General features: G+C 38.5%; 2 protein-coding genes across 7 annotated transcripts in view; one reads left to right on the top strand and one right to left on the bottom strand.

Moving 5' to 3' along the window:
- Window positions 1-12,349, top strand: part of ACE2 (angiotensin converting enzyme 2) — a 46,054-nt gene extending 33,705 nt beyond the window's left edge. For all 4 annotated transcript variants that reach the window (XM_055376641.1, XM_055376642.1, XM_019019204.3 and 1 more), the window contains 7 exons: window positions 1,018-1,140; window positions 1,545-1,717; window positions 2,987-3,045; window positions 5,537-5,637; window positions 7,018-7,134; window positions 9,177-9,371; window positions 11,369-12,349. In XM_055376641.1, coding sequence (XP_055232616.1) covers window positions 1,018-1,140; window positions 1,545-1,717; window positions 2,987-3,045; window positions 5,537-5,637; window positions 7,018-7,134; window positions 9,177-9,371; window positions 11,369-11,477 — 877 coding nt within the window. In that variant the 3' untranslated portion in view covers window positions 11,478-12,349. The remainder of the gene's footprint in view (window positions 1-1,017; window positions 1,141-1,544; window positions 1,718-2,986; window positions 3,046-5,536; window positions 5,638-7,017; window positions 7,135-9,176; window positions 9,372-11,368) is intronic.
- A 4,515-nt stretch (window positions 12,350-16,864) lies between these two features.
- Window positions 16,865-21,832, bottom strand: part of BMX (BMX non-receptor tyrosine kinase) — a 55,713-nt gene continuing 50,745 nt past the window's right edge. For 2 of the 3 annotated variants that reach the window (XM_019019205.4, XM_004063842.5), the window contains exon 19: window positions 16,865-17,311. In XM_019019205.4, the coding sequence (XP_018874750.1) occupies window positions 17,237-17,311 (75 nt within the window). In that variant the 3' untranslated portion in view covers window positions 16,865-17,236. The remainder of the gene's footprint in view (window positions 17,312-21,832) is intronic. The other variant, XM_063702988.1, reaches the window with a different exon arrangement.

Here is a 21,832-nt window from a genome sequence, read left to right as displayed (position 1 = left end):
TAACTTCTAGGGTTTGTGGACAGCTGTGCTAATAACGACAAAAAGTAGGGATAAATGAAGTGATAATTATAATTTTTCTATTTCCACCCATAACTACCAAGCTCAATACAGATGCTCCTTGCTTTACAATGGGGTTACATCCCAATAAACTCATCATAAGTTGAAAATACCTTAAGAATGCACTGAATACACCTAACCTATGGTACAACAAAGCATAGCCTAGTCTACCTTAAACATGCTCAGAACACTCACATTAGCCTACTGTTGGGCAAAATCATCTAACTCAAACCTTATTTTATAATAAAGTGTTCAATATATCATGTAATTATTTAATACTGTGCTTAAAGTGAAAAACTTTGGGTACTTACCATTAACATATACAGCTGAAAGCACTATTGTAAAGTCGAAAAATCAAAAGTCCAACCGTTGTAAGTTGGGAACTGTCTGTGTAGATGATCAATTTCAATTCAACTTAAACTAACACAATTTGTTGGGTTAAATTAAACTTGTGTAAGATCTTGTCCCCGTCATCAAGCAATCAATAGTATCATTGGGAGAAATAAAAAGTAGTTTTGTCTTCTTGTTACTAGCAGTTTATTGTACATTGTAATAGAGAATTTTTAACTTGAAGTCCAAAAACATATGTTCTTCACCTAGTAACCCCAGTCCTTGAATTTGCTGGAGCTCAGTTTATTTGTAAAATGAAAATAATATTATTGACCTGTTATAAGGATGGATTTGCATCATTTATGTGAAAGGGCTATTAATCTGTAAAACACAAAACAAATGTTAGCTAACATTTAACAGAGTAATATTGCCATGTTTATCAACAGATACATAAAACGCAAATAGGTTATGATGAGTGTAGAGTTCATGTCTGGAGAAAGAGATTTCAGAGATTTGATCAGTATCTCTTTGGTTACTTGGGCTCCAGATTTAAATATATGCCCTAATCTATAACTCTAAGGCAGTAAGTAAACACGGGACTGCTTTTTTGTTTCTTTGTCTCCTGTGCAGATATTACACAAGGACCCTTTACCAATTCCAGTTTCAAGAAGCACTTTGTCAAGCAGCTAAACATGAAGGCCCTCTGCACAAATGTGACATCTCAAACTCTACAGAAGCTGGACAGAAACTGTTGTAAGAAATACCTCAAAATGTTGAACCTCTCCTAGTATTCAGTATTACTCATTTCCATGCCTAGGTTTGAATTTGATTTCTTTGTTCTAAAAGGAAAATTTTATGGCCTCAAAATGTCCTCATTTACAAACCAAACATTTAATTTGTGGTCAGACAGGAACCTAGACCATACAACAATTGGGTGGGCCACCTCTTTTCTCCCTATCATAACTACAGCCCTCTCTTCCTGGTAACTGGAAGGAAAGAGCGGTTTAGGGAGGAATATATCCGTTAATATGCATTCTTTTCTTATCTGCCAGAAGCAAATTTAGCCAAGTCAAAGAGAAGAAACCATAGATCATAGATGTAAATATATGTACATCTGGAACCCCTCAAAAGGCCCTGAACCACCTTTTTTTGTGTAGCAATATGCTGAGGCTTGGAAAATCAGAACCCTGGACCCTAGCATTGGAAAATGTTGTAGGAGCAAAGAACATGAATGTAAGGCCACTGCTCAACTACTTTGAGCCCTTATTTACCTGGCTGAAAGACCAGAACAAGAATTCTTTTGTGGGATGGAGTACCGACTGGAGTCCATGTGAGTACACCCAGTTGACAAGTTTCACACCCATTCCTTGTCTACTTCGTCTAGTCTCCTTTGGCCCCAGTCTCATGAGGACTTGTGACACAGCTGAGAATGTTTCTTTCTCTATAGTACCTGCTTCTTTCTCTGCTATGGTTACAGCTGCCATTTTATGGGAGAAAAATCACAACTGTCGAGCACCTATGTATGAGACATAGTGAAAGCAACTGTACAGACAAACACACACAGATGCATGCACATGTGTGCATACACATACAAGAGTGTGTACTCTTTCAAGTCTGTTTTATTAGTCTCATCTTTAAAATACATATTATAACTGTCTCCAACCAACTGTACTCGAATCCTGCTTTCCAAAGACAAATACTTTTTTTTAAACAATTTTAATGCTATTATCTCTTCTTTCTGGCAGTCACTTTCATATTTCTAAATAATTTTCTTATATTGCTATTTTGTTATTGCTGAGTTTTAAACCTTCGCTTTGGTCTACTCTTCCACTTCCATTTCTTGCTCTTCCAATAAGGCCTTATAATGATTTTTAGTAAAACAGTTATCAATGTTTACATCACTATGCCTGAAGAGCCAAGTAATGTACTATTTTGTGTCCTTTCTTATGTGGCTTGTTGTTTGTCTCAAAGTTTCTACTTGCCTGAATTTTTTGGCCTACCTAATTTGCTATCTATGTTGTATTTGTTTTTCTCCCAAATACTTCAACATATCTATTCTTTTCAGTCTCATTTTTTTCCCTAGAGACTTCCCTCTTGGAGTCTTATACTCTCCTTTCCCAACATTTGTTGTTCTCCTGGGTTGAATCCACTGCTTCCTAGATTCCATGTCTTCTTTCTTGGATTACCTCTTGTTTTTCTGGAGCATAGCCTCCAACTGACTGTCTAAGCAAGGGCACAAGGGGTAGGAGGATCAACTGTTCTCCAAAGTGGTTTTAACCACACCCTGACTTCCATTCCTCTTCTTTTCAGCCCAGTATTATTTTCCCACCCTCACCTGTGCTTGAATTCCAAACCTCTTTTGGATTTTTTGGCTCTTTGTGGGTCTGTGCCTCCTCTGTGTACAAATTAGGTCATGGCTTCCTGTCCCTGAGAAAGCAGTTACCCCTGTCTCATCATTTCTCATTTTCCAAAAGTCTGTTGATACCTTTAAAAGATCTCTTTACTATCACTTTAGTGGGATCTTTGGAGGAAAAGGAAATAAGCACATGTAGGCAATCTGTCGTCTGTAACCAGCAGTCTGCTATTTCTCTTTAATCAGATGCAGACCAAAGCATCAAAGTGAGGATAAGCCTAAAATCAGCTCTTGGAGATAAAGCAGTGAGTATTCTGGACAGTGAATTGATTATTTTTGAGTGCACAGTCTTCACTTAAATAGGACACAATAAACCCATTTCAGTGTGAACTGAAAGAAGAGAGGCCATGTGGTTCTTTTCAAAACTATAAGTTCCAGATTCTGGCCTTTGGCTTTGGGTTTTTAAAGTAACCTATTCCTTATTGGATAAGCTATTCCTACTTCTTATTGCCTTGAAGGTGTTATGAACTTCAATGAGAAAATATCTGTATCCTTAAATATCAGATACCAATCTGTATCCTTAAATATCAGATACCAATCCTTTCAATTGACTCTTGTCACCATTACTTTTATTCTAGAAAGAGAATATGGTTATATTTTGAAAGGTAGTTTGTTTTTAGAAGCAGTACAGTTAGGTTTTTTTAGTTTGTTTTGTTTTAGTCAATCACCTGTATCCTGGCTTCACTCAGAGTGTGGCCCATGGACCAGCAGCATTTGAATCACCTGGAAGCTTGTTAAAAATGCGTAATTTCAAGCCTAGCCCTGGACCACTTAATCAGAATCTGCATTTTAGCAAGCCTCCAGGTGATTTGTACGTACAGTCAAGACTGGGAAGCTCTAATTTAGAACACTGCTTCTCAAACTTGGCTGCACAGTGGAATCACATGGGAAGTTTAAAAAATATTAATGCCTAGGTTATACACCTCCAGAGATTCTGATTTAATTGTTCTGGGGTATGGAGTCAAGAGTTGGGCATCAAGAGTGTTTAAAGCTCCCCAGGTGATTCTAGTCACAGCAAAGTTTGAGAACCACTTATTTAGGGAAATGCATTTTGGGGGTAACAAAATATTTTACAGGAAATTATGTTATTTACACCTTAATGTGAATTATTTACTTAGCTATTGCTCTCTCGTTAACACCTGTCTCAGATGATCCAGTCTGAGGAAGTGGTAGCTTTGATTGGGAAAGAGGAGAGGAAAGAGTAGTCTCGGGTAGATGGGGCTCAAAAGCCTGAGAGTGGGTATGACACCCTGAAGGCTTTGCAGGGTTAGAAGTCAATCTGGGACTATTGGATAAAATGGTCCAAGATGCTAAAGCAAATTGTTGTCTGCATTGGATAGATCCAAAGATTGTGTTTCTACCCCCTTACCTTTCCTGAAAAGTTAAACATTGTCCAAGATTCAATAACACTTTTAGTATAATTTTCATAGGTAAGACATCAAAACATAAATAACTTAGGAGTAAAAAGATGAACATTCAAGAAAGTAAAAATGAAAATGGAAGTGCATTTCTTTCCAATCGTTAAGAGTTCAAGTTCCTATTTCGTAATAATCATTGGGTGATTGTGGGACTATTTCTCTGTCATATTTTTATTAGCTCTTCCTTGGCTTAATACATTTTAATTAGTCTCGGCAGATCAGGATATTTTCAATTATATTTTTTCTTGACATTTATACTCATCCTCTTTCCATGCAGTGAGGGTTGGTAAATAGTGTTCAGGGGGTTTGATTCTGTAATGTTCTGAGGCCAATTCACTGAGCAACAATCTGTTTTGATGAAACGAGATCATATATTTAGTGCATCTACACAACAGGGTTAGAATATCTGCTCAGTTCAAACTATTTCATGGTGAATTCCAATGGATCTATGGCATTATTTTGAGAACTCAGCCTTTAAAATCTTTTATATTTTATATTTATAGAGATAGTAGCCAGACTGTTATTAGTAACAATATTAATAATATTATTACTATTAAAGGAACTCCTCTAAACCTCGGTGAAACCAAGCTGAAGTGAATGTAACAATTCTTTTGTGAAATATTATAATTTTTTAAAGGGAAAGGAGAAACATACAACTAGTGCCATGCATTGATTCCTACTGCCAGCTACTGGAGGAAAGAGTGAATGCTTTCTTTTAAGTCTTTAAAAGCTATGCAAACATAAGCTATTTGTTTAGCACTGGAAAACAAGAACAAACAGATTAGCTTGCTGTTTACAAAGTGTTATTTTTCATTTGAACTTCAAGTTTTTCTTTTACACTTATAGATAAGTACATTTCTGAGAACGTACCATAAAAATAGTAAAAACTGATTTTGTCCACAATGTACAGACATTTTGCTACAAAACCCACAACTTTTGTTTGACTCCCATCGGTAAACCTACACTCAAGGTGTTAATTTCAGTTTACATCAAACTAAAGTAAAAGGACCCGTGAACCCAATGGTTCCTAAAGCATGGTTGCCTGACCAGCAGCATTACCACCACCTGGGAGTTTGTTAGAGATGTAAATTATTGGGTTTCATCTCAGGCTTCCTGAATCAGACGCTCTAGGGGTGGACCCAGCACTCAGTGTTTTAACTAACCCTTCAGGTGATACGGATGCACACTTACATTGAAGGTCACTGACTTAATGAATAGCAAGAATCTCTGGAATATTAAGAATAATTCTTGAGGAGTATCAGATTATAAATGTGTCTTACGAGTCCCGCTGAGCAGTGTCTTTCTTCTGAATTTGCAGTATGAATGGAACGACAATGAAATGTACCTGTTCCGATCATCTGTTGCATATGCTATGAGGCAGTACTTTTTAGAAGTAAAAAAGCAGATGATTCTTTTTGGGTGAGTTGATTTGCTGGGTTCTCAAATTACTCCAACTAGGATTTCTCTTACTCTTGAGTCTGAGGAGATACTCTGCCTAAACTTTTCTTCAAGTGAAATTGATAAAAATCTCCTAGTAACTTATACTTCTTTGGTATTGTGGAATTTGGGTGACTCCATAGAGGGCTGATCGTGCCTTATTTGACTGGTAAATTGCAAGAGTATTGTTCTTACTAAACAGGTGTCACTCTCTTCTCAGAATGCTCTCATACACCCTCAGCACTGAAAGAAAAAAAAGGCAGAACTTCCTGCCTTCATTGACCTATATTCTAGTATGCATGTTGTGTATGTGTCTATGTGTGTAATATGTAAGTGAAATATAGAGTTACAAGGTACTAAGTGCTAGGAGAAAAATATAAAAGGGTATGGGGAGGGCTGGTGTGTGTGTGTGTGTGTGTGTGTGTGTGTGTGTGTGTGTGTGTGTGTGTTGGGCAGGGGGTAGGTCAATTTTAACCAAAATGGTCAGAAAAGACGTCACTAATATTTGAACAAGTATATGAAGCAGGAGAGAGAGAGCGAGAGAGAGCGAGAGAGAGAGCCAGAGCCAGCAATGCAGACAATGGGGAAAGTGTCTCAGCTGGGGGAAACAGCAGGTGCAGACCCTGAGGAAGGAATATCCTCAGCCTGTTAAAGGAACAGCAAGGAGGCCAGTGTGGCTGGAGCAGATTAGAAGACAAGTGGAGACATGGCCAGGACGATGTTAGGGCATAGAGGAAGGAGGGAGAGACAAAAGGTCATGTGGACCTTGAAGGCCATTCTAAGGACTTTGGCTTTTATTCTGAGTTAGATGGGTAGTCACTCAAGGGCTATGAGCCATATGATCTACCTTATTTTGTGCTAGGATCGCTTGACAGCTGTGAGAGCACAGTCCTGTCACATCATATGGTAGACCCCACTCATTACCTTCATCCATGGGTGCAACACAACGTTTTCTGCTGGGTAGGACCAGGTTGTGGGTGTAAATCTGTGTGTGGTACTCAGCCATCTCTGCCCACCACATTTTTTGCCACAATCCTGGGCCACCGATTATTCCTTGTTGATTCTCCTGCTGTTTTCAGTTTGGAAATTTTCTATCATTGAAAAAGATGTGGGTTTTATATAAAGGCAGAACAAATAGTGCCAAAACTTGATATCACAATTTTTATGTAGTTGATTTCATGTGCTTTGGGCAGCATTAATGTTTTTTTTGACAATTACATCCTCTCATTGTTTGCCCTCCCCCATGTCTCTCTATCCTGTGATCCTCTCTCTAATCTCCTTTTCACCAGCAGGGGAAGTCTTCATTCTTTTTATTGTGTCCTCTGTGCCACAAGTGAAGATGTTTGTTTTGTTTCTCTACAGGGAGGAGGATGTGCGAGTGGCTAATTTGAAACCAAGAATCTCCTTTAATTTCTTTGTCACTGCACCTAAAAATGTGTCTGACATCATCCCCAGAACTGAAGTTGAAAAGGCCATCAGGTGACATTTTACTTTCATCTAAGGGTGAGGGGGTTACCAAATACAACAACAATAACCAGTATTTTGTGTGTTCTTCCTTTGTGCCAAGCATTATTCTGAGTCATTTACATGTGTTACCTCATGCTACAAACTCCACGTAATTCCAGAAGGATCTCACAGCAAGGGAATAATCTTGATTTGAGTTCCACCAGATGTAGGCCCTTACAAAAGGGAAGGAAAACTGTAGATTACATGTTATCAAGCAAGTTACCACTGTGGGCAACTAGAGCTCAGTCCTGCTGGGAAATGTGGAGAGACTGTGTAGAATGTGCCCCTGAATTGTCCCATCAGAGGGCTGAGGAAGCTGGGGTATTTATTTACCACCTCCCATCAGTTATTGGCTGAGAACTGCTTCCAGGTGGCATTAATTCCCCAGCATTTCAGCCCTGCAGGCAGGGCAGATCTTGTGGTCTGAGAATGCTCTCTGGTAAAGGGGAGCAGGTGCTGGTTGAAGAAAGTCTGGCTAGAACTCACGGAAAATAGTAAGTGCAGAAGGGACGTGGACAGGTATTGCCATCATTTGCTCTCAGGACTTTGATGTAGGATTCATTTAACTGCCTAAATCCTGAAACAAGGTAGGCAAGTACAGGATTCCTTACATATTGCTTGGCCTCTACGCTAGGTGAGGGACTTGCAATGAATGTTTAGAAGAAACAGTTTGTCCAATTTGCCTCAATTGTTTCCCACAACAGACAGCAGGAGTGAAGAATGGATTGACCTTGCAGATGGTTTCCTGTCATTATAAAAAGGCTTAATATACCTACTGCTTTCGGGCAGCTCACTAGGTGGCCCTCTCGAGCTGCATCAGAGTCCTGTTTAACTTCGGAAGCAGATCTAAGACCTGCTGGGCAGGGTGTGCCTAGAAAATCTGGCTTGGTTGGAGTGTATGACCCAACTGTGCCCAGAGACTCACTCACTTCCTCCAGAAGACTTGTGTCTGTCTTAGGAAAAACTTCTGGCTGAGATCTTTATGAAAAAGCTCAGCCTTCCTGGATACTCAGCTGCAAGCTACAGGGGACCTCAGACTCTCTGTTTCCAGGATGACTCTTTTCAGATCTTTTCTGGCTGAGGTTGCCAGGGATTACCTGACTAATTCTGTGTTGATCTCTCTCTCTCTCTGGTGGACTCTGACCTCCTGACCTGGGCTATACCCAAGGGTAGGAAGATGAGATGCCAGACACTTTGGTCTTTGATCCAGAATGTTCTCCATATCGTTTTTTTTTTTTCTTTAAACAATCTTTATCCTTTTGCCTCCATAAAAGTAACCCATTTCCCATCCCAGTGCTGAAGAAACTGGCAAAGTTCCCTTTCTTATGTGCCTCCCCAGTGCTGCCTCCAAATGCCAATACCTTTTATTTGGAAAATATTACTATAGAGACTTGGTCATAGGACCTGATTCATTTGTATAATAGAAGAGGTGTATCCAATTATCCGTTTCCATTATTTGATATAAAGTCATTGTAGATGTACTCTGACAGAAGGGAAATTCTTGCCAAATATGTTAACTTTGCCCTTAAACACAGCAGTCACAAATGAATAAATGCCAACCATTTATACATTTCCACACTTGCAACTCAATTTTCCAGTGGAGCTGTTGATGAACCTAATCTAGGTTGCAAGGCATGAAAGATGCATAATTGTCAAAGACTTATATCTTTAATTAGACCTATTTACTTTGCTCTTATTATGATTTTAGGTGTATATTCCTTTTTTTTTTTTTTTTTTTTTTTGAAACGGAGTCTTGCTCTGTCACCCAGGCTAGAGGGCAGTGGTGCAATCTTGGCTCACTGCAACCTCTGCCTCCTGGGTTCAAGCGATTCTCCTGCCTCAGCCTCCCAAGTAGCTGGGACTACAGACATGCGCCACCATGCCTGGCTAGGTGTATATTCTTATGATAAGCTCTATTATATCCTTTCAGGAACAATGATATAAACAGTAAATAACTACACGCAATTTTATTTTGTCTAAGTGTCCCCTTTGCTGTTTTTTGCTTTTGCAAATAGGATGTCCCGGGGCCGTATCAATGATGCTTTCCGTCTGAATGACAACAGCCTGGAGTTTCTGGGGATACAGCCAACACTTGGACCTCCTAACCAGCCGCCTGTTTCCATATGGCTGATTGTTTTTGGAGTTGTGATGGGAGTGATAGTGGTTGGCATTGTCATCCTGATCTTCACTGGGATCAGAGATCGAAAGAAGTAAGTGGCCTTTCCTAGACTTAACTATCCAAAAATAGAAAGATTTAGAGAACAGTAACTGGAAAATTTTCAGTAAGTGGTAGATTGTATAGACCAATTACTTAGTTGGACAATTTTGCAACTAAATACTCTGATGCATTCCCTAGAAATTTACTAGATGTCATCAGCAGTTCATCTTCCTAGTAAGCCCACACAGTAAGTATCTGGCCTGGGATTTATTAGCATGCCCTAGTAAACTCCATCCCAGCCACAGTGTCATTTCCCTCCTACAAAGAGGCACTGCAAACTCAGCAGGTATGGGTGGGCTCAGGGAATGGTTTTCACTGCTGTCACTGCTGAATCCTTTTCAGTCTAAAAGTGGGGACTGGATTGCTGGAGACTGGATTGCTGATGGGTTTGAACCGTGAAATTGTTCAAGAATGGGCTGTGAGATTTCTTTGAAACTGCTACTCTTGGTTTTTTGTTTGTTTGTTTGTTTGTTTGTTTGTTTGAGACAGAGTCTTGTTCTGTCACCCAGGCTGGAGTGCAGTGGTGCAATCATAGTTCACTGCAACCTCGATCTCCCAGGCTCAAGTGATCGTCCCACCTCAGCTTCGTGAGTAGCTGGGACTACAGGGGTGTGCCACCACACCCAGCTAATTTTCGTATTTTTTGTGGAGACAGGGTTTTGGCATGTTGCCCAAGCTTTTCTTGAACTCCTGAGTTCAAGCAATCCACCTGCCTCGCCCTCCAGCGCTGGGATTACAGGCGTGAGCCACCGTGCCCTGCCCAAACTGCTACTCTTTACTCAGCTTTATTTCTCACGGGGTAGCTCAGACTCTACGTCAATCTCTTAGCTCATGGTTACGCACGTTCTAATTTGTTCCTGAACTGAAGACCAAAGCTCATTGAGGATTTAAATTACTAGAGACCTGATTTCTAGTCTTGCTTTGCTACTAGATGTTTTTCTTCTGTCCTTAAGAAATTGACGCTTGCTGGGCTTATGGAATGAAGGTTAATATTTTATAGCACCTAACAAAACTCTATGCACACCTCAGGTTGTTTAAACATATTCTTGATTGAATCTCTATATTTGCTAGTCTATTTTGCTCAATTTTCTTCACTATAGAGATTTTTCGTTTCTCCAAAATAGCTCCATCTAAAATGTTAGGCATTCAATATGTAATACATTCATATGGTTAAAATTAAAAAATACAAAGGTGAACATGAAGAGTCTTCCTTATCACCTTTTGCCTCCAAGTTCTCTTCCCAAAGCCAAACAAAATTATCAGTTCCTTGGAGATACACACACACACACACACACACACACACACACACACACACACACACACACATATAGTCTTTTTTTCTTTTTTCTTGGACATATATATATCTCCTTTTTAGTATACAAATATATACTTTTTTAGTGTGTATATATGTGTGTATCTCATTTTTTAGTATACAAATGTTAGCAGGCTATAAACAATGTTCTGCATATTTTGTTTTCCACTTGGTTTTTTTAAATTTTTATCTATATAGGTGTGATCCACCACACGCAGCCCACTTAATGTGTTTTAGAGATCATTACACATTAGTTGCACAAAAAACTTCTCCTTTTTTCTGGCAGTATAATTTCCCATTTCACGAATGGATTGTAATTTTGATGAACAGTCATCTATTGATGAACTTTTATGTTGTTTCCAAATATTTGTGTTTACTTAAAAAAAGTGATGGCTTAATATAGGTAATTTTCTGAGTATGCCAATATACCCTTAAGATGAATCCTAGCAGTGGGAAAGCTGGATGAAAGCATACGTGCAATTGCGAATTTTGATAAATATTGCCAAATTGCCCTCAATAGCGGCTGTACCAATTTATACTCACATCAACAGTTTATGAAACTTCCTGTTCCTCCCTCCCAGCCTCCTTAACACAGATTGCTCTGAAACTTTTTGATTTTCATCAGTCCGATTGATTTTAACATAAGTATATTAAGGCAACCTTGCTCTATTTAACAGGAAAAATAAAGCAAGAAGTGAAGAAAATCCTTATGCCTCCATCGATATTAGCAAAGGAGAAAATAATCCAGGATTCCAAAACACTGATGATGTTCAGACCTCTTTTTAGAAAAATCTATGTTTTTCCTCTTGAGGTGATTTTGTTGTATGTAAATGTTAATTTCATGGTATAGAAAATATAAGATGATAAAGATATCATTAAATGTCAAAACTATGACTCTGTTCAGGAAAAAAATTGTCCAAAGACAACATGGCCAAGGAGAGAGCATCTTCACTGACATTGCTTTCAGTATTTATTTCTGTCTCTGGATTTGACTTCTGTTCTGTTTCTTAATAAGGATTTTGTATTAGAGTATATTAGGGAAAGTGTGTATTTGGTCTCACAGGCTGTTCAGGGATAATCTAAATGTAAATGTCTGTTGAATTTCTGAAGTTGAAAACAAGGATATATCATTGGAGCAAGTGTTGGACCTTGTATGGAATATGGATGGATCACTCGTAAGGACAGTGCCTGGGAACTGGTGTAGCTGCAAGGATTGAGAATGGCATGCATTAGCTTACTTTCATTTAATCCATTGTCAAGGATGACATGCTTTCTTCACAGTAACTCAGTTCAAGTACTATGGTGATTTGCCTACAGTGATGTTTGGAATCGATCATGCTTTCTTCAAGGTGACAGGTCTAAAGAGAGAAGAATCCAGGGAACAGGTAGAGGACATTGCTTTTTCACTTCCAAGCTGCTTGACCAACATCTCCCTGACAACACAAAACTAGAGCCAGGGGCCTCCGTGAACTCCCAGAGCATGCCTGATAGAAACTCATTTCTACTGTTCTCTAACTGTGGAGTGAATGGAAATTCCAACTGTATGTTCACCCTCTGAAGTGGGTACCCAGTCTCTTAAATCTTTTGTATTTGCTCACAGTGTTTGAGCAGTGCTGAGCACAAAGCAGACACTCAATAAATGCTAGATTTACACACTCCTTATGCTTACTTATGTGCTGGGGCTTCTTTACGTTTTGTCTGCTTTTCAGTTCTATGAACAAAGTTATCATCTGAGTGTCTGGGGCTCCTGGCCTTCCAAATGTCTCGTGATATATTGCAAATTCTCAGATTGCTTTATTGTACAAAGCAATTGTAAAACTAGTCCCAAAAAAGTTGTGTACAGAGTGTATACACCATCAGGTTAGGAACCAAACCTGATGCTGCTTTTATATTTCTCACAGTCATTACCCCAGTGTGAGCACAGCATTTCTTAGATACCTGAAGATTGGTTAAAACTAGATTAAATAGATTAACATATCTAAACTCTACGCATTAACTCATTCTATGTGGTGACCAGCATAATGTTACAATGACTTTGTACTTCATAAATTCTCTATGGTAATGGTGGATCAGTTAGCCAAGTGAAGGGAAGATGACTTTCATAATCTATAAAATAACCTCAAAATAAGGGTCATTTGAGGCTCTTTGATGTCTTAATTATCTGATACCCAGGTAGCAGAGATAGAGTTCTTTGTTATTTTACGAGATACAATCAACATTTCGCATCACCATCTGCATCATCCTGCCATTCACTGGGCCCACAGCTTGGGGCAACATACAATATAATTTACTCCTTGGCTAAGCAACCATTTCATAGACAGTTTTTTCTTTTATCTTGCATATGTCCCATCTTCTCTAATATATCATGAAAATCTTCTGTCAAGCTACTGCTATCTAAACATCCTTTGTAGTTGCCACAAGATCTTTATGAAGTTCATAAACTTGGTTCAACACAGTGCAAGAATAATTTCTGCAGGAACCAATTTCATCATCTAACACCTTCAAAAGAGCCTCCCCAGACATGGCAAAGGACCCATGTGCATGTGACATAGTGTCCAACTGTAACACAGAAAGAAAAACCTGCTTATTTCCATAATTTAATTTTGGGGTTTTCTCCAGAACAGTCCTCACTGTGCCCACCAGGTAACGCTTGTGGTCCTTCTCCTGTGTAGCAGCATCCTCTGAAAGGATGGAGACTCTACAAAGAGGGACCGGTGCCTGGGCCTAGGACGGAAGCTGGCAAACAATGGCCCATGGGCCAAATCCTGCCCACCACATTTTTTTGTTTTGTTTTGTTTTGTTTTATTCTGTTCTGTTTTGAGACGGAGTCTTGCTCAGTTGCCCAGGCTGGAGTGCAGTGGCGCGATCTTGGCTCACTGTAACCTCTGCCTCCTGGGTTCAAGTGATTCTCCTGCCTCAGCCTCCCGAGTAGCTGGGACTACAAGTGTGAGCCACCACACCCAGCTAATTTTTTGTATTTTTTAGTAGAGATGCAGTTTCACCATTTGGCCAGGCTGGTCTCAAACTCCTGACCTCAGGTGATCTGCCTGACTCGGCCTCCCAAAGTGCTGGGATTACAGGCCTGAGTCATTGCGCCCGGCCACCCCACCACCTGTTTTTGTCTGGCCTGTGAACTAAGAGTGATTTTTACATTTTTAAGTGGTTGAAAAAAATTAGAATAAGATTTCATGATAAATGAAAATGATATGAAATTCAAATTTCAGTGTCCATAAATAAAGTTTTATTGGAACCCAGCCACACCCATTCATTTTCATATTGTCTAGGGCTGCTTTCATGCTACAGAGCAGAGCTGAGTAGTTGAAGTAGAGATGGCATGGCCCACAAAGCCATTTACAGACAAACTTTGCCAAACCCTGGGCTATACGGAAGCAAGGATTAAATGAAACTGCAAATGCAAAAGGGCCATTGTGGAGCTCACAGACCAGAGAAACATAGTGATCAGGCCAGAAAGGGCAGGTGCTAGCTTCCTCTTCTCTGGTGTCTCTCAATGAACTATTCTTCCTAATTTGAGACCCTCCTCCCTCCACATTTAGGTAAAGATGGGGCCTTAGGTCCAATCTCTCCTCCTCATAAACCCACTCTCAAGATAGAATAAAAACTGAGAAACTCAACTTGCTAAATCTACTGTGTTGGAATCTTAATGAACTCAAGTAGATATGAGGTGAGTTTTGCCAGACCCTCTTGACTTTGTGTTTGACTTCTGGTAGGTCAGAAAATGCTCAGCAAGACGAGGGAGCATCTGTTGGATTTTACCTAGCAAGTGATTTATCCGAACTTGCTCTGCAGCCTGCCCTTTGGGAAAGTTTCTTACCACATAGTCTTCCTTTTTCTTCACTGCCAAAAGAGTGTAGGCAGACACTTGGTTTAAGATAACAACAATAAATTCTGCATATCACCACTAAACACAGTTATACAGCATTAAAAAATCATTGTGCAGGTTTGAAATACTATGAATAGTGTTCTTTTACTTGGCTCCTCCTAGCATCACTGGACTTGTTTTCTGATAAACCTCTAGTGGTACCTTAAATTGCTGCCTGACTTGATTTTTGCAGCTAGGCTTCTAAGCAGGGCTTTGGCCTCTTTTCATAGTAAACAATTTTTGCAACAAGCGTGTATTTTGTTATAAAGAGGATTATGTTTAAAAGGTAAATATACAAAAATAAGAAGAAGAAAGGAAAAAAAATCTTCAAGAGGGAGACCAGAAAGACCCAGCTTGTGCATGAGCTCATCCTCTGAGTGGGGAAACAGTCTTTGGTGCAGGAAAGGCTGGCACCCCCATCGGACTGTGGGTCCATTGAGAAAGAGGGTTTGGGTCACCTGTTCTTTCTTTTCTCTTGGGTAGGAAAGAACCTAGCATACAGTCAACACTACAAAAGAAACCCACAAAAATAAAATATACAAATGCCCTGGTGATTATTTTGAGTTACATTTAATTATAAATTGAGATTTGTGTACCTCCGTAAAAAATAGAAGACTGTTAACGAGTGTCAATTCTGTGTTGAAATGAAGGAATTATTAATGAAATGTCAAGAAACAAATAAGCAAGAGGGAGCATTGAAACTAGCTGGTGGCTGAAGGACAGAGTGGGATGAGAGAGGATATAAGTGTCTGTGAGAGATTATTGACTGATCTCTGGAAAATAGCAGCAGGGTTTAATTGGGGTGTCTCTTCATCGTAATGGTGCCCTCTACAGAATCTGTCTCTCCCTTCTTGACATTATAGAAAAGACAATGGAATACTCAGAAAGAGGTTAAAACCTGTGGGTTCAGTAGCAGGCCGTGAAGAAGGGCATCCGCAGGTACTGTTTTAAAGGTGAAATACTATTTAGTAATAGGCATGAGAAGCTAAAATAGTACTTCTGTATTTTTGTGTTAAGATAGCAGACTGAAATAGAAACTTCAGTTATCAAACTAGCCAGAAGCCCCAGATCCCCAAACTCAAGGATTTAAGATGATTAGACAGATGGTCACCAAAATTAGTCCACAAGTAGAAGAATTTACAGCACCATGTCATACATAGTTCATCCTAATTTCTACCAACTTCACTGGGCAACAATCAATCGTTTTATCTCCCTCAATGACTCTTGTTATCTTCAGACCTGAAACTGATTCGGAGACCATGGGGCCCACAAACCTAATCAGAGTAACATGTGTTCATTGAGTACACATGTAGACATGAGAATCTCCACTTTCCCCTTTTTTCTCTTGGTAAAATGTTCACAAATGTGCAGGTAACACCTGCTACTCCAGCCATTCAGGCCTTAAATCTGCAGCTCTACATTTTGTATCCAGGTCTTGAGATTTGGGAAATAGAAAATTTTTATCTAAAAAATGAAAGTACTTTTGGTTATCAAACTCAGACATTGAAATGAACGTGCAGTTATGTCGTTCTCCCCCTTTAAATTATGTATTCATCTCTTGAAACTGTTCACTATTGCCACAAGTAGATATATATTAAACTAATAATACCACATTGGACACTATATCTCATACCCTAAACCATAATGATATATATCTAATCAATAACCAATGTTATTTCTTTAAATAAATAAAAATTTCTGACAAACAACTCTGTATCAGCCCACTCTCTGTCCCTTTGTTTTTGTCTTTACAACTCCTCTTGCAACTGCTGCTAATCAAAGTGTAGATTCCAGGCAACTTGAGTCTTTGCTCCCAGGTTATAATCCTTAAACTTGACCCAAATAAACTGTCTACTTATAAAAAAAAAAAAGATGATTAGAAAGCAACAATGTAATTAATTCTAGAAATTGTACCTTAGCATCTTAAAAAATTTGCTTTATGTGAACATATTTAATATATTATTTAATATTATTTAACTTTAGTTTTATACATGACATAAAGAGTCATTGTACTAATCTGGATATTAGACGAGAATTGTGCCATTTGGATTGGGTAATGGACCACCTAATGATACCCCACCATATAATGAGGTCCCCTAGGGCAGTTCAGAATAACTGCTTCAGTAACATCTGGGAGTTTGCTAAAAATACAAATTCACATGCTGCACTCAGACCTCCTCCGCCAGGTTTTATGGAGGTAGTTTCTAGGAATCTTTTCATAAACTCTGCATTTGATTATCATGCCTACTGAAGTTTGAAAACATTGAAATATTAAGACAAATGTCCACATTTCTGTACTTGGTAGTATATTTAATTGTTGTGACAATGACAATATAAAGAAAAGAATGAATATCCAATAAGTAATTTTTCAGTTCTGCTCAGTCTTTACACATGAACACAGTCTCTATATTGCAGTCTGAAAATGTGCTTCTGCTATAGGCTGGAAAGTGTTATATCAGGAGCAGCATAAACAAAATTACTAATTTGATCTAAATTTCAAGGGAATCTTTTGTTTCTTGCCTTGTTCATTTCTAAATAATAGACAATACAGAGAACACTATTAAAAACTAGCTAAATTACATTATGCCTTGCTACTTTCCTTAAAATGAATGAAAATGCTGGCCAGCATCTATATTCATTCTTATCAGCACTCCTAATTTCTTCTTCAATGCTTGTCTTTTTCCCGAAGTGGTTCAATGGAAGACAGGAGTTGCTGAAATGTGGGACGCTTTTCTGGAAGCTAAACAAAAACAACAAGAAACCCAATGTTTTAGATGATGAGAGTTATGATCAATGATAAAATATATAAAATATTTACATCTAAGTCCTAAAGCTAGCAACTTTTAAAATGTGGAAACACAACAGACATTTCAATTGAGGTCAGAAATAAGGCAAGGACGCTCACTATAATAATCACTCTTAACATTATGTTGAAGGTGTTAACCAATGCAATTGGAAAGCAAGAACAATTAGAGCCCCAATAATTGGAAAAGAAAAAGTCTCTTTATTTGCAAGCATTTTAGTGTATACCTGGAAAATCTGAGAGTATCAATGTTAGAACAGACTTAAAGAATAAAGGAATTCACTAGGAGAGAAGGATATAAAATTAACATACAAAATCAATAGCCTTCACATATACCTACAGTAACCACTTAGAAGTTATCATGGAAGAGAAAACCCCATTTATAATAGCAATGCCACCAAAATAAAACACTAAAAAAGTCTGCCCCTCTAAAATGGGGACGACTTTAAAACACTGCTGAAAAATGCAAATGTAGACTTGACTATATAAAAAAGCATCCCTGGCCAGGCGCAGTGGCTCATGCCTGTAATCCCAGCACTCTGGGAGGCTGAGGTGGGTGGATCACTTGAGGCCAGGAGTTCGAGACCATCCTGAACAACATGGCGAAACCCTGTCTCTACTAAAAATACAAAAATTAGCCAGCTGTGGTTGTGCACAACTGTAGTCCAAGCTACTCGGGAGGGTGGGACATGAAAATCACTTAAGCCTGGAAGGTGGAGGTTGCAGTAGGCCTAGATCATACCACTGCATTCCAGCCTGAGCGATAGAGCAAGACTCTGTCTTAAAAAAAAAAAAAAAAAAAGCTTCCCTCGTTCTAGACTAGGACAAGTCAGTATCATAAAGATGTCAAATTTCCCAACTTAAAATACAAACTAAATACAATCTCCTCAAAAATATGAATGAGTTTGTTTCAAGCTAAACAAATTGATTCTTTGGTTTATAGAATTAAAAAATATGTAAAAATGGCTAAGAAATTATACAGTAAGGTGAGCAATGAGGGGTGCTAGCCTACCTAGTATTCAAACATGTCATAAAGTCTCTACAGAATCAGAGCAGTGTGGTGCTAGCACATGAACAAAGAGACCAAAGAACAGAAGAGGAAGTCTCCAAATAGATTCAAGTACATATGGAAATTTAGTATAATATTAGGGTGGCATTTCACCACCATTAAGGTGGTATCTCATTCCTGATGATAAGATGGTCTTTTAATAAATAGGGCTGCCAACAACAGAATAGTCACATAAAATTATATATTTGGAGCCATATTTAATACCATATACCATAACAAACACAAACTATATCAGAAACATAAATGGAAAATAATGCAATCATAAAAGTACTAGAGGAAAATCCGGGCAAAAGTCATTATAATTTGGGCATGAGAAAGCCTATCTATGACAATTTCTAGAAGCAATGAAAACAAATATTGATATATTCAGCTATATTAAGAAAAACTTCTGCATGGTCAAAAAAAGAAAAAAAACCCACCCACCCTCAATCAAATAAAGCTGATAACTTAAAGTATTACTCTCCCTAATTTGTAAAGAGATCTTTAAAACCTGATAGAAAAAAGAAAAAAGACATGACAGTTCAGAAAGATACAAAATGACCCTTAAAAACATGAAAAGAGGCTCAACCTCATAATGAAAGATATATATATTAAAGCTGCACTAAGATGCCATCAAGCTTTCACTTATCAGATTGGCAAGAATTCTTCAAAAGCTTGACAATGCACTCCATTGGTGAGGTTGTAAGAAAATAGGTACCCTCTTACATTGCTAGTGAGGCAACGCCTATGGAGAGGAGAAGTTCATATGCTACTTTTTCTTTGTAAGAGAGAGGGAAGCAAGAAAACACACATCTATACATATGCTTGTTTTTGCATACAGAAATACCAGAAGGATGAATCAAAATCTAATGAAAATTGTGAATGTTCTTTCAATCTCTTTATGAATTGATAAAGTCACAAAATGAAATCTAAAAAAGGAGGGAAAACCCAAATCTATAAGCTCTGCTCATTAGGTGCAATGTTTTAACTGGATATTGTCGTCTCAGTGCAAACCCCTCTTCACAGATTCTGCCACAATTCACATGCTTTTATGAACCAACCATGAGAAGAAGGCAGTTCCTCCCGACTCAGGGCCCCTGTCCATCCTATGGTGCAGTCATATTCCCAGGAGCTAGAGTAGGGAGGGCCAGGGAGGTTCTGGGCTTCAACTGAAAAACCCTTGTCTGCTCTTCTTCATCTGACAGGTGACAGCAGTAAGTCAGCCTGGTTGTGACCAACTCTACCCAGACCCAGTCTGACCCTCTAGTGCTGCCTGATAATCTTAGACACAATATTTTTGTTTGTTTCTTTAAAAACCTTTATTCATTTTTTAATCAGGGAAAAGGACAATCTCAATGTCAGTTTGTCACCTAATCATAAATTTGAACTTACAGGATTCGCTACCCTAGACACTGCACCTACTGACAACACAACTTAAAAATGAACTTCCTTCCATTCCCTAAAGTTAGATAGTTGCATGTTGAACGAATAAACAGAATCCCTTCCAACAGCTAACATTGGTACTTGGCCTAGGTGTAAGGACAAATAGCGAAACAGCAGCAAAAAAGACCAAGAGCATTGTAACTTGATAGCCCAGCAAGTACAATCATTGTAACAAAGTTGTAGGCACCAAATTAAAAAAAAGCGGGGGCTCATCAGCATAAGAAACTTACACCAGTTTTGTGAGAGCACCTGTTGTGTGAGATCAACTACTCTGCCTGTGAACACATATGCCAATCCCAGTAGCTAACACTGAGGCAAAGGTCCCAAAATCCAACTAACTACACTGAATGCAAAATCCAAAGCTTTTATTTATCCAGGTCCTCTGAAACCTGGATATAAAACGGTTTCTTTTCAATGCACCATGAGGGTCCACTGTAATGATTCAGTCACATTTGGATTGAGTAACGCACCTAAGATACCTTTTCCACTATTCCTGTCTGAATACGGAAATGTTTAACTACTCAGTTCATGCACTAACTGTGTTAAAAATTAGATTTACTATCAAGACTTTTTCTAAACTCACACAGCATTAACAGTTAACTGTAATACAGCTTCCTCAGAATGCCCAAACAGAAAATATTTTCTTCAGTCTTGTGGTGGCTGTGAGAAAACAAAATACAACTAAATCTTATTTCGCCACTATTTCAAATTTTAATCTAACTTTTGACCAAACTCATACCTTTCTGCCAAAATCCTTGAGTTATAACTACTTTCAGTGCTCTTAAACCATAGCTCCTACCAGTTTTACAGTGCTCCTTCCTGTGTGCATCTGAATTTTTATCAAGAATTAAAGTCATGGTGTTATGATTACAAAGCTTTTTCTAGGTGACCACTGATTAAAGCCAAAGTAATTAACAATTCAAAGATGGCTTTCTAGAGACAGGAACAAAGCAAAAGGAGCTACTAACAATTTTATTACAATCCAGAAGAAACATGGTCTACTAGAAAGTTTCTACTAATCACAACACTTATGTCTTCCTCTCAGGACAGTCTTCAGATAACCAGAGGGGAAAGAACATTATTCAAAAGTGTGGTAGAAACCTCAGTTAACAGGGAGAAGATGAAACCTTAAGAGCATAGAATACATCTACAAATTGGGGAAGAGGGTGACCCTGGCTGGCTATTTATAAAGGACCACAGTTTCTCCCTATGGACCAATACTCTCTACAAAATCAACTGTGCCTTAATTATTGCTTACTTTAAATTTTTACAGAGCTATATAGTACCTGATACAGAAAAGCAATCACATAAGGAAGCAGTTATTTGAAGTTTGACATGAAATCATACAAATAAAATGTGTATAAACAAATCCATATTGAGTCATAACACAGATAGCAAAGGACAAAGTAAAAACAAAGAAAACTAATTGGCAGCCATATACAGTTGGACACAACTGTGTCTTGTACACTAGAAAGTCTTTTACAACATAATCATCTTAGATCAACAGAAGACCAATCTTCTATGTCATCCTGCAAGATGGGTTACTTTAACATCTCATCCTGTTTTCTCCAATGTTCTCCTTTAGTATGGCTGGTAATTGTTTTGGTGATTGCCACCCCCTCGAGATGCCTTGCCGTAAGTGCTCTGTTGGCCACTGTAGTCTGCATATCTCTGTCCATATCCATAGTTCCCATAGTCAACATTTGGGGTAGAAAAAGGTATAGAAACCTTATATACTGTTCCAAATGCCATAGGGTGGGAAATTACAGAGTGCTCATATTCCAGGCGATAATTTAAGGCTAAACGAAAAATATTGTTATGTGTTGCAATCAGCAACTCTTCCAAAGTGGGACTCTAGGCTCCGGTACAAGAGTTTAGAAACTATTTAAGTTGTGTGCGTCAATTTATTCTTAGCACCAAGCGTACTGCCTGGTGCATAGGTGCTTTGTAAAAAAAAAAAATATATA

The sequence above is a fragment of the Gorilla gorilla genome, chromosome X (assembly GCF_029281585.2).
Source record: "Gorilla gorilla gorilla isolate KB3781 chromosome X, NHGRI_mGorGor1-v2.1_pri, whole genome shotgun sequence".
NCBI classification, from domain to species: domain Eukaryota; kingdom Metazoa; phylum Chordata; class Mammalia; order Primates; family Hominidae; genus Gorilla; species Gorilla gorilla.
The sequence above is the reverse complement of the archived record's forward strand: the minus strand, read 5'-3'. Positions and strand labels throughout refer to the sequence as shown.